The sequence below is a fragment of the Equus asinus genome, chromosome 12, assembly GCF_041296235.1.
Source record: "Equus asinus isolate D_3611 breed Donkey chromosome 12, EquAss-T2T_v2, whole genome shotgun sequence".
NCBI classification, from domain to species: Eukaryota; Metazoa; Chordata; class Mammalia; order Perissodactyla; family Equidae; genus Equus; species Equus asinus.
The window spans coordinates 23604241-23623681 of NC_091801.1; the positions used below are offsets into that span (position 1 = coordinate 23604241).

The following is a 19441-nucleotide window of genomic DNA, read 5'->3' on the forward strand; positions in this document are numbered from 1 at the left end:
ATCACGCAGTCAAGAATTATTACTGAAAATATAAAGGTTATTGAGTTTTATGGATTGAATTAAGATCTGCCAGAAGCAAGATGGAAAAGAAGCCTAGTTAGCGAACGTTATCCAATGTTATCTATCACAGAAGCTCAACACAAACATTAGACCCTTTGACTACATGGCACTGCCTGGCACTGTAATGCAACATAAAGAACTGAATAAAGTAGACCCTACAAAACGGATGCACAACGTATGCCTTTCCATGCCCTTTTACCATCGCGCATTCTTCTAAGTGCCAAACAGTAGGGCAAATATTTGGCTGCTTGTGCCAAATTCTACGATGCCACTCTTATTTACGCACAGCATTCCCAGGACCCAGAAAGGGGGACAAGCAAGGGTGACTGTGGCAGTCAGAACCCCACTCCCTAGACTCATCATTATCCTCTCCGATCCTCCAGGTAGCTAATACAACAAATGAGGCATGCTGCCCATCCACACACTCATCAGGTGCTATGGGTAGGTGGAGAATTAGGCAGAGCAAATGATAAAACCAACAAGGAGAACATATCACCATTCACCCTAACAGGTGAAGCCTAACTCCCAGGAAATTATATTGTTCCTACAGGAATCAGGGCTACATACAAAATTAGTACTCTAATGGAAGTTCAAGGGTGTTGTCTTTCTTTTTTTTCTTTTTTCTTTTTTGTTTTTTTGAGGAAGATTAGCCCTAAGCTAAGTGCTGCCAATCCTCCTCTTTGCTGAGGAAGACTGGCCCTGAGCTAACATCCATGCCATCTTCCTCTTTTTTTTATATGTGGGACGCCTACCACAGCATGGCGTGCCAAGTGGTGCCATGTCTGCACCCGGGATCCGAACCGGCAAACCCCGGGCCACCAAAGCAGAATGTGCAAACTTAACCACTGCACCAGTGGGCCGGCCCGGTGCTGTCTTTCTAACACTAAAAAAAAGAACAGTGTATCTTTTCTTAATTCACACTATTTCCTTATTTAACATTTTAAAGCTAAGCCACATAGACTTCTATGTAAAGGTGGCTGAACTGGGGGCCGGCATTCCAGATGACTGATGCTCTTACAGTGGGGCTTTGCACAAGCATCCAATGATACAAAAGGGCCTTTATCTAGGCAGAAGACAACTAGCAAAAAGAGCTTTATATGTCACGTGACAAATTTTGCATTTATACAGAAATTCATACTTTCCCAAAGCATTTTCATATATATAGACGTTTATCATAATAATTTTAAAAATCAGTCTATGATTTCTGGTCTTTATCTTCCAACTCTAACATCACAACCACATCTCCTACGGCACATATGCTCCACCTAAAATTCCTCTTAAGAAAGACTTCAGAGAAACATGTCTCCCCCCGTTAACATCCCACTGCTGCCCATGGCCTCATCACCTCTCAATTCTCATTTGAGGGGGGCAGTGAGAGTTGAAAGTGGGTTCTGCATCACCCTCTCCCACACAAACCGAAGTGGCAGCAGGCCACTGCTTTGAAATCCACTGCCGCTCACTGGACAGGCAGAAACAAATTCCTAGCAGGACCAGTGTGGTCCACTCCTGTGTCTAGCACAGAGCATGAATTAGCAAAACTTGTTTTTAAGGGCAAATGTTATTAGGCATTCCTTTCCCAATGAGTATAAATTGAACCACACGTTGTCAAAGATACCGGGTTCTGTACTAAAAAGTGACTGATGATGACCCCCCTGCTCATTCAGCTGATTTAAGACAAATCAGACATAGGAAGGGTCACAATGTGGCCTGTCACTGGCAATGGAAAGGCTCTAAGGTGGTTATCCTGAGGAAAGGATTTGGGATTAAAAAGACCCCATGGCCCCTTCGTCAAAGAGAAGATAACATTTGAGACCAGCAGGAAAGGTGGCACGTGGTCCCATCCCTGACCTGGAGCTTCCATTTAATGAACAGAGACCGGGCAGGGCAGGCCAATGGGAAAGACACACAATGTTCATGGGAGCTTTTTCTTCCCTCTTCCTCTCCAACACTGAAAGGTCTCAAAAGTCCATTTTATGACCACACGTTAAAGAAATCTATACCCTCTTCTGCAGGCACAGTGTCCAAAATACTTAGTTCGGTCCTTCCAATTATCCAGTGTCTTCGGTCAAGACTAAATCATAGCATGTGATAAAAGAAAGAAGAAGAAAATAGAAAGAGGAAAAGCTGTGGGTTTAATTTATTACCTGTGTACCTGATAGGGAGATAGCTGACTATCTGGGTTTTCTGTACTTATTAGCAAAACTAGTTTAATGGTTTGCTTTTGTGTCTAATCTCTACTGACAAGTTTTACATATATAAGAGCACATTATAAAACATGCATTAGTGTACCAACATGCACCACCATTGGGCTTGCCGGCTGAATGAAAGTATTTCTCAGGTAAATGCTGCTACTCACTTATATCATAATTGAGAAAACAATACCTGAAAAGCTAAGTTCCTCAAAAGAAAGTTGCCACATAAATGCTAATGATAATAATGTGTGTGCAAAAAGTATACTTTATATGTTTTCAGTACCTTATATGTTTTTTAAAGTAAGAGGAGTGTGCTTATTTTCCAGTTTAAAATAGAATGTCCTCACTCTTAATTGAGAAGCAGCATTTTAGTTTTCTACTAACTTTAATATGAGGGTGGAGAACAGAGCGAGGAACAAGATGTGTTCCCAAAAACTACATTGGAAGCAAGTCTCCACGGCTTCATTCAACTGACGCTTCAGTAGTCAAGTCACAATCTTTGGCCAAGTTCCCTTCTTTATGTACATTCAAAGAATCTTTATGTAGCTAAATGGACCACTAAATCCTTCAAGAGCCATTCAAAGGAAGCACTTCCTCCGAATTCTCTCTCATTTCACAAGGCCCGTGCATACACAACAGAAAACACATTGAAAAGGAGAATGCAAATCCTCATATTTCAGCTCCACGAATCCTTCCATATGCAAAATGGCATCCTCTCCAGCCCAGAAATGCCTTAGCTTTTATTTTCAATATTAACTGCCAATATTTGAAAGCTATAAGGACATTTGGGAATAGCACTAGAAAAACAGGTAGAAAAATACATATTTAACTTAAAGCAAAAGGGGGGAAAAAGATGCAGTTCTAATAGAAAAGAAGCAAGTGGCCCATTTTTTTTCATGTTTAAGATTTTTTCTTTTAAAGATTTTATTTTTTCTTTTTCTCCCCAAAGCCCCCCGGTACAGAGTTGTCTATTTTTAGTTGTGGGTCCTTCTAGTTGTGGCATGTGAGACGTCACCTCAGCATGGCCTGACGAGCAGTGCCATGTCCGCGCTCAGGATCTGAACTGGCGAGACCCTGGGCCACCGAAGCGGAGAGTGCAAAATTAACCACTCGGCCACGGGGCCGGCCTCTATCTTTAAGATTTTAAACATCTTTTTCTGAAATGCTGAATACCTTTTTCTGTTTCACATGCATTCTATGTAACACCCTCTGGGCAGATTCTTTTAGGTTCTCCTGCATGGGCAAGACAAACGTAATTATATTTTGGTTGTCAAAAGGGCCAGTTTTCTGGGAATGGCCACAAATTCAAGCCTCAGCCACTTTATGGAACAAGGTGGGATGACACATAGTGAGGAGGACACCATAAAGGCAAACAAGGAAAACTGGTCCTACTGACGACAGCATGTCCTTTCTTTTCTCATGTCCTTTATTACTGAGAGTGAATGACACAGAACAAGCTGTCTCCCCGCCACAGATACAATGCAGAACAAGCCCAGACCGCCGGGGGGTCACCTCCGTCACCACCCGCTCAAAGGACAGCACGTTTGTTTGTAGAACCTCACCAATGACGAGGCTGAACAGGAAAGACGTGCGTAGTTCTACACTAATTTTTCACTTCATTTCTGTTTATTCCCTCTATTTCAGCCCTCTGTGGAAAAATTATTTTCTGTATAAACAAATTCATCAAGTTAACTTATTCAAGGATGGAAATAACTGGTATCACATAACATTTTGCCAAACAAAATTGCCACTGCTGTATTCCAGTGCTTAAACGCAAACTGCTACGGCAATTCAACTCTAGTACTAACACAACCCAAACCCCCTATTACCTTCATCACTACGTATTCAATTTACATAATTATTCTGCGATGCAATTCAGAATTTACATGTAGTTGTATGCATTCTACTTATCTTTGCTTCGGGGACGCTATTTCCTTTCTAGACTTAGCAGAACAATGAGACCAGAGCTCGACAGACTCAATTCATCTGACCAACAGAAACACTGTGGCTCAACAAAATAATGGATTGGTTTGTTAATTTACCTAAAATCTCTATTCAATTACCGTATTCTTGGACAGCCATCCCATCTGACCACCAACGACAGAAAAGCCTCTCAGGAATGTCCTCGCTACACTTCATCATAAACCAGCCAGAGGCCCTACGAGTGGTCAAGTGACCAGAGGCAACAGGTGCCACAAACACTCTCGGTGCCCCTTCAGCATGAGCTCCCAAGTCTCCGGGCCACGTTACATCAGCTCCCTTTTCACGTGCATCTCCATATTCAACACAAGTGTTCCATTCAATTATTTGCACACCACTTGGGGACAAACAACTATCACCATAGGAGGCATCAACTGAGACTATGAATCAAAAGCAACAGAGAAGGGAAAAAAGTATTGGACTTTCTTCCTAGGAGAAAATAATTACACATCATCCTCCTGCCAAAAGCGTGTGACTCTAGTGCAAAGCCATTACTCAGACTCAGCAATGCCAAATGCTCAGTCTGCAGAGAAGGTTCAGGCTGCAGCATGGGCAGCTGAGAGCATGGAGACGAGACTTGAGCTGAAGGTTGCCCTAGCAGGTAAAGACAGGGTCTGTATCTGTACCAAGAAGGCATGGGGCGCCCAAGACTGGGTGGATTTGATGCCCCAAGTTCCTAATAATTTACAGTTTACTGTTTATGGTTGTTAGAGAAATTTTAGCAAGTTTCATTGTTAAATACAGTATTTTAATGTCTGCCCCTGATGCATTCTACAGGAGGTAGGGAATGCTAAAGAACATTTTTAAAGATAGGGCAAGTTTGATGTAGACTCAGAACTTAAAAGAATATAGTTGGAAATTCATGACAAGATCCAAGATAGTGCGGTGTTTTTTATCAATTTTTATCATTAGGCGATAGACTCAAAAAATTAAGGTAGAAACTGAAGACAGATATATCTTGAGGCTAAAATTAGTCTTGGTGATGTATTTTCTGAGCTCTAGAAAGCTTTTTTAGAACAGAGACTCTTCCATTTTAAGTTTTAAAAAAAGAATATATTGTTTAAATTTTACTTTGATTTCTTTCTCCTTGGGAGAAGTACGTACCTGTTTCCTCCTACCAAAATACTTAGATTTAGCACAATATCTCGATTTAGGCAAGTACATATTTTTAAAACCCCTCATAAGTCAGACTGAACTTCTAACCATGTCCTCCTTGCTTACATCCCTAAGTAAGCACCTAATAAAATACCTCTTAAATAGATGAAGACAGAATTTACAATGGGTTGTAGGTTTAAAGAGTTTTTATAAGGAGAAAAAAGGAATGATTTTCAATTAGGAGACCACACTCTGACATGTCAGAGAATGTTCATAAGTAAATGCAAATATTAAGTCACCTGTAAGATTGAGTCATTGAATATAATTCAGTTATTTTGGGATCATAAAAAGTACTGATGGTAAACATTTTTAAATGACTATGATTCAAATTTTCAAAACACTACAGAAAAACGTATTTGGGGTTGTTTAGATATTTTTAGCAGGAAGTTGAAAATCCAAGTTGGTTCTTTCGCTTTGCAGCAGCGTCTCTCTAGTCACAGAAATCATGTCCTCTCTTTGCGTACCTGCACATGCACACACAGAAAAGGCTACAAGCGAAAGGTTTACAGGCCAGCAAGCTCAGAAAGCTCACACTGAGCATGTCAACTGCAGAACTGAGCATGCATGTGTGCACACACGTGTGTGCATATGCACATGAGGGCAGGATGTGGAGCATGTTTTCTAATGGAGTTTGCAAACAGGTTCAGATTAACCAAGTCTGACCATATTTCCATCTGGAAACTATATTTTCTAACATGAGCCATATTCTGAAAAACAGATTCAGATGTTTGGAACTGGTTCAGAACAGTTGTAAGAAATGTTCAGTACAAATGAAAAAAAACTAGTCTTCAATGTCTTCTCCTCTCAGCTTTTCTTACTGAGTAAATATGCCTTCTGGGAGGCCAGAGAGTTGGTGGGGGAAGTTCGGAGGGGAAATATGGAGTGGAGGAGGCTATTTCCTAGAACCCAAAACTCACGCTATTCTTGCATATCTAATAGATAAGGGCCACTGATTTCTCCCGCAGAGCCCATGGCACTTCAACCCTGCCCCTGGAAGGCTTACTCCGCCAAGTGGAGAGAATTAATTCTCCTGTTTCAACTTCTGGGAAACAGGACTGAAAAGCTTAGTGAAATATAGTGACCTGTCTTGCTTCTATAATCCTTCTTCCCCAGTTTCGCATTGTCACAGAAGATGAGGTTGCTGGTCTATGCTTACAAATAATTATGCTGGTAACTTGGTTCTGTTTGTTAAATGACAAATTCTCACAAAAATACAAGAAAGAGGTTTAAAATAATAAATAATTTTTACCTAGTAAGGCTCTAAAATCTACCATCTAAGTCAATGGTTTATAATAACTAAGTCCTAAATTTCAAAATGCATAAAAACCCTAACTTTTTAGTTTGGATATTAGAGAAAGAAGCCCAACAATGATGACAAAAATCCAAGTGCTCCCCCGACCCCCACTTCACGGGCTGTAACTGTGCAGTGCTCACTTCTGTACTGGGGATGTTGGCAGCTGTTTCTGCCCACAGCCTACCTTGACTTCTTGCTGGATTTGGGTTTTGGTGTGGCAGTTTTTGCTTTCTTTTCCTTTGGCTCTTTGGGAATCTTGGGGGTTTTCGGGGTCTTGGGTTCCTTGGGCTCTTTCTTCTCCTTGGGTTCTTTCGGGTCCTTCGGATCTTTTCTTGCCTTCGGCCTTTTCTTTTTCTTTTTTTCTTCTTGGGACCCATCCAGTGAGTTCCTATTCAGTTCTTGGTTATCAACCCCACCAGGGAAGTCGTCTTTACCAAAACTTTTACTGGGATCCTCTGCAACAATGTGGTTGTTTTTCTTTTTCTTCTTCTTCTGCTGTGGCTGCTGCTCAATTGACGGCAGGTAATCATCACTCTTCACTAGCTGAGCATTCGGTCCACTAACCTGAGTCATATCCGGCACTGGTTTCTCTAGAAAGGGCTCCGATGGAGAATGCTAAGAGACACAAATAGGAATTGAAATTAGTTTATCATTCTTCGTAGTGAAGAAAGGAACTGAAAGTTAGTGGCTGATGTTTCTGAAACTTACCCTATACTAAAGGTAGCAAAGATTTTACAACTGAATAGTTGGTAAAATATATCATTCTCTCATCCAAAAAAAATATGACTTTAACAAGAAAGCTTTTAAATAAACAGTTAAAAAGGACAACTTAGTAATACAGTAAAAAGTTCCACTCAAGAAGGAAAAAATTGTCATTTAGCTGAAGACACTGTCCATTTTCTTAGCAGCCTGTGTAGGAAACAGTGAATGACAAAACAACAGCAAAAGCTAAACCACAAGGAATGAATTTAAGTGGAATTCTTTTCCCCATGAGGGAAGAGGAACTCAAATTAAAGATAGATAATCAAGGCACTTTTAAAAAGAACAAGTACTCAGCATCATAAGATTCAAGTACTGCGAAAGTTGGGACTCAAAGTGTAAACAAATAAATCTTACACAATACAAGTCATTTCTGATTTAAGTGAGATCAAAACATCAGATTAAAAGCAGATACCAAACTTATTGACTTTGGATTGGTTAAATTTCTTGTACTGATATGAAATGCATATAGTGTTTTAAGATATTAAACCTCCACATTTCCAAATTTCACCAAGGAAGAGAGAAGTCAAATAGTCAAGCTGACATGTCTTGCAGGAGATTTTTGACACTCACTAGGACTATACCCAGAGATGTCTTAAATACAGTAGAGAATACCAACAATTGGGATGGGATGCTGAACGACTGAGCCAGTAACTCAGCCTTGCAGCTCAAGATCCAAACCAGAGCAGGGCTGGCATATCCTCTTCACTAGAAATTATGACGTCAAATGTACCTTTACATTTCAACACAATACCTGAAAATGTTTTATCTGTAAATGTCAATCATTTCTGCCTTTTCACATGCTTCTCCAGACACTTAACAGTAACTATAATATAAACAGCAACAACAATAACAGCTGCCAGCGTTTACTGAACATTCTTATTATGTGCTAGGCATGTGCTAACAACCCTGACACCATTCAATCCGCACTCCAGCCCTAAGAGGTAGGTATGAACACGGATACTCTAAGATGCAGTCAGGTGCCCAGGGAGTTACAGATGGTTAAGTGACAGAACAGAGACTGACATCCCGGCTGACGGCTGCAGAGCCCATGCCCCTCATCACACCACCTCCAAAAGCAGAACAGGCAGGAGAGCCCAGGTCCAGGTCTGCAGAGGACTCAAGAGTAACCCAGAAGCCATGGCTCACCATCAGCAAAGTACTGTAAATTAGATTCCAGCACCGCCAACACTGATTGAGCACCTGCTTCATGCCAGGTGCTCTCAGGACTGCTTCACCTGACTCGCACTACCAAAGTGTGACAATAAGCCCCCATCTTTCTGGAAGAAAGTGAAGTGTGAGGAGGTTGTGGGACCACAGAGGAGGGGACGGACCTGAGATTTGAATGTAGGTTTCCTAAATCCAGTCCTCTTCTGGCCCTGACCATCTCCTGAAATCTTACACATGGGCATCCTGCTGAGAAAGGCTCCATGGGTTTCATTTGATTTCCAAAGTGTTCAAAAAATCACTGTCTGTACATTCAGTTCTTCATCTGCACTAGTTCAAATACTAGTACTTGTGATAAAGAGCCAAGAAAGAGGCCAGGACTATGAGGTATGAGATAAAAATTCTAGTTCCAGCCCTGCCATTAGCTATATTATCTGGGGAAAGTCATTTTACTCATCCAGGGTTCACTTTCTTCATCTGCAAAATGAAGGGTTTGGGCTACATGATTTCCAAATTCTCTTCCAAAATCCTAGGCTATTAGAAAATCTTAAAATACATATTGGCCTTTCTTAGTGATAGCTGAGAGAGAAAAACCTGCAAGAAGTAAGGATACACAAGAAGAGAGAGAAGCAAGGGCAGAAGTTTGAGGAGGAAGAACACAGGGATGTGCATCTTCACGAGGTTTCCACACAGGGACAACACAGTTAACCAAACCCCGAAAAAAGTTTCGCACCCACCCTCTATCTTTCCCTCAAAACTTCTCTTAAAAAATGCCAACAGACTCCACTCACACGTGGAAGATAAAGACATGGACAAAGAGAACAGGTTAGTGGTTCCCAGGGGGAAGGGATGAGGAGGGTGGGCACGAAGGGCGAAGGGGCGCACCTATAAGATGACTGACAAATAACACTGTTTAACTGAAATTTCACAATGTTGTAAACTATCATAACCTCAATTTAAAAAAAAAAGTCAACAGGCGCTGTCCAAACTATCATTTCCTGAGAATTAATGGGGTCTGATTTAACTGTTTTATTATATTTAAGTTGCTGAATTCAAGTTAATTGTTACATTTTCCTAATGTAGGAAAAAGCTATATCTTTTTATGAGGGACACAGAGATCAAACTTATTTGGGACAAGTTATTTTTCAGGAAATGAAAGAAAAAGGATTTCCTGGAATGGGAAGGAAGGCTACCAGTAAACAATGCTTAAAGCTTAGAACTGTGAATTAATTCCAGGTACGTGCACCTTTCTTTAATCTGCATGGCATTAACTCCAGTCACAAAGTGCCAGGTCCTAATGAGAGATACCTGGCACACGTTTAGGACTTAGAAAAAGCATATAACACGTAATACAAAATGACTGAAAATTTATCTACACACTTTAGCATACAAATCATTTTAGATGCTCCTTTCAGTAATAAATGAAGCCATAAATTAGTATCCCTTAAAAATTTAATCTTCCATAAGAAGAAAAAAAGTAAAGATTAAATACAAAAAAGATATTAATCCTGTTTGATACACAGAATTATGTTTTGCTACTATTTGGAATAGGGTGACAAAGGTGCTCAGAAATATTATAGTGTTTACCAGACCCACATCTCCTTAAATCTTTTAGAGAAAAGCTGTTTTTGTAAACATTTAACAAAGAACAGATGGCCTGCCTTAATCATGTGGGGGAAAAACCTGGAGCTCACAGTAATACCCTGACAGTCTCCCAGGCCCCGCGTGCCCCCCACCACTCGTGGTACAGTCTCCTCTAATGCTATTTAATTTTACAGCGGACATTTTCCTATCAATTCCCACTGCCTGGCAGGTAATCAATGCCATTAGCATCTGATATTACTATATAGGGCATTCCTAAAACCTCTCATTTATTAGAGCAAACGTGGAGAATGTTAGACACCAAAGGTATTTTGAAATACACCCTATAGGACTTTCTGCTTGACACATTTTCTATCATAATTCCATATGCCTTCTGGATCATTATGGAGTATATAAGGAGTGTGCCACGGACTTTTGGAATTACAAGAGAATGACTGATATTTAAACTATAAATAAAAATGATTCAATGAGTGTACCTTGTCAAAAAAATTACCATAAACTAAAGATAATTGTTTTTATCCTTAACTTCACTGTTCATAACATAAATTAAACAAACACACAAACAAGTTATCTTGTATAAAACAGCAGAGAATAGACAGGATGCAAATTTAACCAAAGGAGAGCTGGGGTGGGGGAAGTAAGGGCAATCTCTGTGTTATCTTTAAGCAAATGCGACCCAAAATGCTCAGGAGCATTCATCAAAAGAAAATGAAAAGTATGTAAAAAGGAACACCATTTATCTGAAGCATGCTTTCCCTCCAACATTCATCAGTATTTTCTGGCTTAAAAAGTTATCTTATTTAATCACATTTTGCCTTAATTATATTATTGAAGCCTCAACCTGTTGGCAATGTCGAGTAATGTAAGCGAGCAACCTAATGAGAAGAGTGTGCAATGTTTCCAATGTGTGTAATCTCTGCAAAACCAACATTTTGTAACATAAGACATTTATGGGCAAACATTTTATTTTATTGAGTGATACAAACAAGTCTAAAATCAAAATACTACTTTATAATAAAGAAAAGATACTACCAACTGGACAAGAGTAACATGGTAACTCTGGGAGACATGCCCTCCCCACAAATTAAGCTCAACAGGCACCTGTGCTCTCGGGGAAATTAAGATTCTGGTGGAAAAGTGGCAGGCCAACTAAGACACAAGTAACAACAAACACAAGCTTAAAACACACTAAACCAGGATTTAAATGGCCTGTAAAAATACAAATATTAAGTAGTAAGACTGAAAAGTACTACTTGTGTTTTGGTTTTGTAACAGTTTTGGAGACATATTTCTCTTACTGACATTCTTCACTTTTATTTTTCCAGTATTCCCCAGGTTTGTGATCCATCTACACTCTTTTAAAAAGGAATTCAAGTATGACAATTGAAGCTCAATCTTCATCCAGAAGAGTGTACAAGGGGTCAAAGAGCATTTAGCAAAGGTACAATTAAGTCCTATTCAGATTGTAACAATCTTTTCTTGTCAATGACATTGATAAAAAGAAGATGCATTCAATTTGGTGCCAAATTCATTTATTCATTCAATAAATATTTGAGGATATAATAGTAAAACAAGGCAGCCACAGTACCTGCCAAGAGAGATCAGAGCACCTAATCCAGGCTAACATGAAGGAAGCTTCCCGAAAAAAGTCAGCCAGTCTTGGACTGCTGGGGAGGCAGGTGCTGGCCAGGGGGTCCCTTCCTCAATGGGCCAAGTCTGAACAACAAATCATCCTGACAATGGGTTACAGAGGCATAAAAACACATTACAGGCAAGCTTTTAAAACACTCTTTGTGGGAGAGTAGATCCAGGTCAGGAGATATGAGTTTGAATGGTCAATTGAAATAATTTTTAACTTTGATTCTTTGATATAAAATAGTAAGCAAAGAAACATTCTTAAGAAGAGAATCAAGGGCTGAATTATCTTCTGCTTGACTAACATTGCTGCTTGGTACAGTAGTCCCCCCTTGTCCAAAGTTGCACTTTCCACGGTTTCAGTCACCCACAGGCAACTGTGGTCCCAAAACAGTAAATGGAAAATTCCAGAAATAAACAATTTCTAAGTTTTAAATTGCACACCACTCTTGAGTAGTGTGACAAAGTCTCGCGCTGTCCTGCTCTGTCTCACCAGAGGTGAATCATGCCTCTGTCCAGTGTATCCACAGTGGACGCGGCCTACCCGTTCTCACTTAGTAGCCATCTCAGTTATTAGATGGGACTGTCGTGGTATCGCAATGCTTGTGTTCAAGTACCCCTTACTTTACTTAATAACAGTCCCCAAAGCACAAGAGAAGTGATGCTGGCATTTCAAATATGCCAAAGAGAAGCTGCAAAGTGCTTCAAGAGAAAAGGTGAAAGTTCTCAACATACGGAAGAAAAAAAATCATACACTGAGGTTGCTAAGATCTACAGTAACTTTTATGACAGTGTACTAATTGTTCTATTTTATTATTTATTGTTAATTTTTTACTGTGCCTAATTTTTGAATTAAACTTCATCATAGGTATGTATGTATACAAAAAAACAGTATATATAGGGTTCAGTACTATCCTCAGTTTCAGGCATCCACTGGGGGTCTTGGCAGGTGTCCCCCAAGGACAAGGGGGGACTACTGCATTAGAGTCAGGGCCTCAAGTCCAAGCCTTTTCTATGCCTGTTAGTTTTATTCAGCTCGATCTTAATAATTTTGAGGAAAAATTATTTATTGAATGAATATATTTATGAAGACAAACGAAAATAACAATATCAGGCTTGTTGCTTATACGACTTGAGAAGGCAAAAAGTATAGAACAACATTTTTTAAGTTTAGGATTTTAAAAGGTGTTACATGAAAAGAGGACTTGGGTCACATGAATTTTGAGAATTCAAGGCTAACCAAAGTTAAACAGTATTGTTTACTGCCAAAAGCTCTAAGCCCTTACTGCACTCTGAGGGGGACGGTACACAGTGTGCCCTACAGGTACTTAGCCACAGCATCCTTTTTCCAAGAATCTCTTGAATAAAAATGTTCTTCAAAATATACTCTGGATTATGGATAGTGACAGAGGTAAAGCAGGGCAAATCCATCACCTCTGTGGAGGGGGATGACAGGAGAGAGAGAAAAAGAGAGAGACTGTCTCAAAGCAGTGGTTATCAAATGCTTTAAAAGACAGCGTATGACTATGAACAAATATAATTTTATGTAAAATGCACTGAAAGAGCTTACTGAATTAGCAGTTTCTTTTATGCTCATGTGTAGCAACAAATAGGAATATTAGTATAATCATATAACAGTGACTTACACAATTTGTTATAATATAGCCAAGATAATTACCAAGATAAATAAAATATACTTTGAAATATCATGACATAATTTATGTTAGTGTGTACCTCAGAATTATTAAATTTTAGAGCTGAAGACTTAAAAACAATCATCTGAAGGCATATTTGAACCTGTGGTTTTCTGCTTGTGTTTTAGAATAGATGTGCCATACAAACAAAATCTTAAACAGCTACAAATTAATACAAGCCACTTTCATGGCATCTAAATTATACACATTTTTAACTAGTCGAGTCCAAAATAATGAACCAACTGGTAATGTTAAATTTAATGTTAAACACTTTCACATCAGATATTGAATGCTGACCATCTTCTACATATTCAGAAGTAGAACTATATCACAGGAACTGTTATACAACATGTTTCATGTGTGAAACACTATTGTGGTGGTGTGGTGTTCCTACAGTCAGTCTGACTAGAACAACACAGCAGTGAAACTCCACCAATGCCAAACCCTTTTCTAAGTGGCTGAGAAATCCTAAGTGGATCCCTCTGGAGGAGAACAGGCATCTGTCCACTGTCCCTCACTCTCTGCCTTTCCCTGTCTCTGTTCTACCCACCTGTCACCCTGGGCTGGGTGCTACCCTGCAGCCATGGGAGGTGCCAGCCAGAAGGTGCAGCTCTGTGGGCTACAGAGCCTGCAAGGCTGCCCCCAGCCTGGCCCCACTCTCGGCAAGGGTGAAGAGGGTGCAGCGAACAGCCCTGGTGTTAGGGAGGCGACACCACCACCTGCACGAAGTCCAGAGGCAACCCTGCGACACAGTACTGAAGGATGTTTTTAAGCCACGTATTGTACAGTTAGATGTGCCGTGTGCTCTGCTAAGCATTTTACATACCTTCAAGTCTCTATAATAACCCCATGAGGGTGGTGAGGTGGCTGATATTATTGTCGCATTATAATTGAGGAAACTGAAGATTTAAGATGAACCCACCCAAAGTTATACAGCTAGAAAATGGCAAACCTGGAACCCTAACCCAAGAGATGAAGCTACAGCATCAGTGTGAATGTGATCAGGCACCCAGAGCCGGGATCCATGCTGCAGAGGGATGGCAAGGCGTCCTCCAGGCCCAGCTGTGGTCACAGCACAAGCCCGGGGAGCAGCCTGCAGTCTTTCTCCAAAACCAGAAAGGCCTTAGTTCTAAGACCCTAACCCTAATCTACAGCTTTAAATGGCTTTTAATTGAACATAAATCTAGAATTTTTGCCTTTGAAGGGTTATAGGAGAACTCTAGTTTAATTCCAAACTAAAGCTGTGACAAATCACTAACTTTTCACTGAAACATAAAAATGTGGGTAAGAACTGGTATTCATATAGTGCTTTGCAGCTAGCAAATGTTATCCAGTTTGACTCAAAATCACCCTTTTTGATAGAAGTAGAATTCAAATCAATCAATCTGCTTTGTTCCAGGAACTGAACTGAGTCTTCCAGAACCAGAAAAAGATAAGCCCACTTCCTGCCCTACCTTGAAAACTCTCCCAAAACCACCTAAAAAGAACAGCTTATATGATTTTTTCTAATGCAATCTCCTCTATTTTAAAGAATCTAACATAGTCAGTCCTTTTCTGCAGTTGGGTAACAGATCAATTCTACTTCTGAGCACCAGATGAAGTAGTAGGCACACATTTAAGGTCCATGTTGTGAAATGATGTGTTTGCGCGCACACACACACACCCCCACCCAGGGCACAGAGCTGAACTGAGGCTAAATTGAACATACTTTTGATGTTTTTCCATAAGTGCCTAGAAAAATTAGCTTGATTGTTTATACAAGACTTGAATGATGCTTTTACACGTATGTGTTAGTTTTCCAAAAAGCACATGCAGGTAATCAGACTGTGTTCCTGATCTTGAGAATCTCCTATTCCTGAAGAACTTTAAGTAGAAGGAAGAGAAATGTAGAGAGGCCAAGAGAACCCATCACTACTTCTGGGAGGGGAGAAACAGAAACAACCACAAATTTAACACAATTCAAAGCCTATCACAGTAACAGTGAATAACTTCTCAGGTCTCCTGGGCCACCAGCAGATGGGTGGCCCCCTGTAGGCAGCAGGCCTGCCTAGCCATAAACACCACACCCCCATTCTCTTCCAACAGCAGCCTCCCAAGAAAAAGCAGGGTCTGCAATGTGGATGTCATCGTGCCTCTGACTTACAATAAGCAAATTAAAATATGAACTCCTTAGAGGAATCTGAGATACAGTCATACTTTCACCCCTTCTGTTCTGAATTTCTTAGTTCCTTAAGGCAGTAAATCATCAGGTGCTATCTTTTACCAGACATTACTTTCTAGAAGTAAAAGCAGACAAGATAATGAATACACTCAGGAGCCTCAACAAAGTCATTTTTATTCTCTGCTTCTCTCTTTTTTCTTTCTTTTCTTCACCACATATGGTTGCATATGCTGCCATTCCCTTAGTAGGCTCCACTCAAGAAAGAGCAGTGAATGAGAATCTATAGAACCAATTCCCAGCTCACAGGCATTTGTCTGGCTTACTTCAAGTTAGCTCTAAGGTTCATATCGCTCTCAAGGGGTGTCTGGACGCTTGAATTTGGCAGCAGACATCCAGACCTGAAGCTACCCAGCTTACCAGGGAACAAACTCAGCAAAACACGAGACAGTAGTGCTTCCAGGCCAGTCAAAATGTTTCACATAAATAGATCCTATTCAAAGACACTAAAGACAAAGACTAAATTTACATACTAAAAATAACTTAGCTCAATTCAACTATTTTTTACCGTACACTTACACTGTATTTGCTATCACTAGCACACCTAAGAGCAAATCTGATTCTTCAGTTGGGAAGGTACAACGCATGGAGTCTGGCTCTGGAAAAGCAATTGATACCAAGTTTGCATTTAGGTTTCCACTATTTTAAAAAGGTCAACATTAAAAGTAAGTTACAATGCCATTCCTATGAATTTAAAAGTCAAACTTCGATAGACTGAAAAGAAGCTGTGCCTTTAACACTGAACAGTCCCAGGGGGTTGTGTAGAAATGGAAATAGAACAATCTTTGAGGGGGAAAAAATTCATTTATAAGGAGCTTAGTGATAAAGCTAATTTACACATTCTAGGCAAGTTCTCCAGGACTCGGCAACCCTGAGTCCAGCAAATTTAGTTAGCAATAAGTGCTTATTGATGGACTACTTTGGTCCTATAAAGACTCATTCATGTCTTATAGGAAGCAGAAATCTGAGATGGCCCCATGATCTGTGCCTCCTTCCTGACTGTGGGGTACCTGTGACTTCTAGCCAACGGAACACGGCAAAAGTGAAAGGGTTTCACGAGTGTGAGGTCCTAAGGCAGTTGGTTTTAAGTTACTCAAAGGGGAGATTTTCCTGGGTGGGCCTGACTTAATCAAGGGGACTTGCAGAGAGGGTGTGGGCCCTTCTCAAGGGCCAGAGATTCTCTCTTTGTTGCTGGCTGTGAGGAAGCAAACGACTGCAGTGGGGAAGCCCCCATGGTAAGGAACTGTGGGTAGACTGCAGGAGCAAAGGGTGGTCCTGAGCAACAGCCAGTGACAACTAAAGCCATGAATCATACAGACCCAAGAAATGAATTCTGTCCACACCCGAATGAACTTGGAAGTAGATTCTTCCCCAGTCCAGACCCCAGATGACAATGCAGTCCTGACACCTGATTGTAGGCTTGCAAGACCCTGAGTAGAGGACCCAGCCAGGCTGTGCTCAAACCCTGACTCACAGAAACCAGGACATAAGAAAGGGACGCTGTTTTAAGCCACAAAATCTGGTAATTTGTTACACAGCAATAAACAACTTGCATACCTTAAAATCCTCTGAAACTCTCATCTGAAATTTGTTCAGTCTTTCTTTTCATCCAGGATCCTCCTTTCCATGCTAGACATTTATCCTTCCACATAGACACAGACAGCACAAGAGTATTTCCTCATATGTTCGTGATGATGCTGCTGCTGCTGCTGGTAACATTGAGCACTTCTGTGCCAAGCACTGTTCCAGGTTCACAATGACCTTATGAAATTATCTCCATTTTATAAACGGGAAAACTAAGGCACACAAAGGTTTATAAATTTTTCCAAAGTCACAAAAAGCTGGTTATAATAAGAGTCAGGATTCAACCCAGCCAACCCCTCAGCAGAGACCACATTCTCAACCATTATGCCTACCAGCTAATTGCCTAGCTCATGCACTCCTCTTGCAGCTTCTACAAAGAGGAGGAAGATGTGCCGACAAAGAAAGCGGGGTGTAAGGCAACAACTGGACGGAAGTGGGACCCATTCAGAGAGTGAGACCAGATGAATTAAAGGGTGTGGATGTTACAGGAAAGCTGGAGCCTGACATTGTTAGACAGGGAGAGGATTTTTAAAACAAAATCTTTTCATTTTCAAGTAAAAAAAGAAAGAAAGAAAGAAAGAAAGAAACTGCACTATAAGCAATATTAAAGGTTCCTGATACTTATTTTAAAAGTAAGCTTACTGTACATTAGAAACAGTCAGTTACACTTAAAGGGGATTGTGTCCCCATGACTCCTCCCAGCTGGAATTACACATGAAACAGAAGATACCAAAGCAATTAATATAAACACTGCTGAGGGGTCAAAAAAGAGGGAGGTTCATTCACTGACTAATAACGCAGTAATAAACAAACAGCAATGTTATGCAACTGAGAAAATTATTATAATTGAATCTACACAGCTGGGCAAGAATAGAAGCCTGGTTATGTATATTAGTTCACAATGCTTAGTGTGGGTAGGTTTTAGTTTTAGAACTGTTTCAGATTTGAGTCCCTTTTATAGTCAGATTTTTTTCCTCTTATCTGAATACAACTCCACAATTACAACTGCAGAACAGAAAATAACTTAATGAACTACTCCACCAATTATTTGCTATTCTATTTTTACTACAGAGAAATAAATGTGTACATGGTGGCTAGGAAGTCAAACTTTGTTGAGATGAACTCATTTTAGATCTCTTCTAGAGACATTTTACCTTGTTGTGCACTGCGACATGAATAATGAATGACTGACTCGCTAGCACTCTGGCGGGAAAAGCCCAGAACAAAGTAGCTTTTCACGTTTTAACATTTAGCTCCCACTATGTTCTTGGAGTTTCCTTCACACCTTGGTATTTTCCCCTCTGCAGAAAACAGGCAGAGAAATACCGCCAATTTCCATACTTAAGTTTACAATGATGTGTCACAGAGGGACAAAAGAGTGATTCCTGTATTTCCTTTAAATTGTTGAAGTCACAGTACTAGAATCAGAAATATTATTACTTACTCCGGTTCAAGAATGAGCTTGGTAAAAATCCACCATCCTTCTATCAATTAAATGTAGTTAAAATGCAAACCAAAACAAAGTAAGTTTCTTTTTGGAAGATATTCTAGCTAGATGTTACCCTTATTATTACATGAAATTTTTTCTTAATTAAATCACTAAATCAGAACATATTTGCGATTGATATCAAGTTCTTGCATGCATAAAACCTAACTAACTTCAAACACAAATGGGTGATTAGCTAACCATCAGGGCAGAGATACAGATGTATCTTCAACAGGCACACATTTTACATCAATGATATCTATTTTTATGAGATAAAACTACTAAAGCTTTAATGGTGGCAATTAAAACAGCCAAGAGTTTGAGTAGCTCGATGGCTGAGTCACAGACCTTTTACCCATAATGGGATCCATTATATCCCTGAACTCAGTTTGAGGGAGTAAGAGGAACAGATTTTTAAATATGGTTATAAAACAGCAGCAGCCTCTGAACTGAGCTGTTTTAGCTTAAACGGCTGCGTGATTTACCCTGCGCCTTAACGTCGACACCCTCTCGGCAGGCTTCTTTACAGTTCTTAGATACTTGTGTCTGTTTGAAAATATCTGAACAATTTGAAAATGCTACAAAGACACTATTATGTAGTGATTTGTATTTAAG

General features: G+C 40.1%; 1 protein-coding gene across 10 annotated transcripts in view; it reads right to left on the reverse strand.

Annotated features, from left to right (window-relative positions):
- The window catches only part of CHD7 (chromodomain helicase DNA binding protein 7), a 182577-nt gene that overhangs the window by 76677 nt on the left and 86459 nt on the right, over positions 1–19441 (reverse strand). For all 10 annotated transcript variants that reach the window (XM_070481215.1, XM_070481213.1, XM_070481214.1 and 7 more), the window contains one exon: positions 6866–7296. In XM_070481215.1, coding sequence (XP_070337316.1) covers positions 6866–7296 — 431 coding nt within the window. The remainder of the gene's footprint in view (positions 1–6865; positions 7297–19441) is intronic.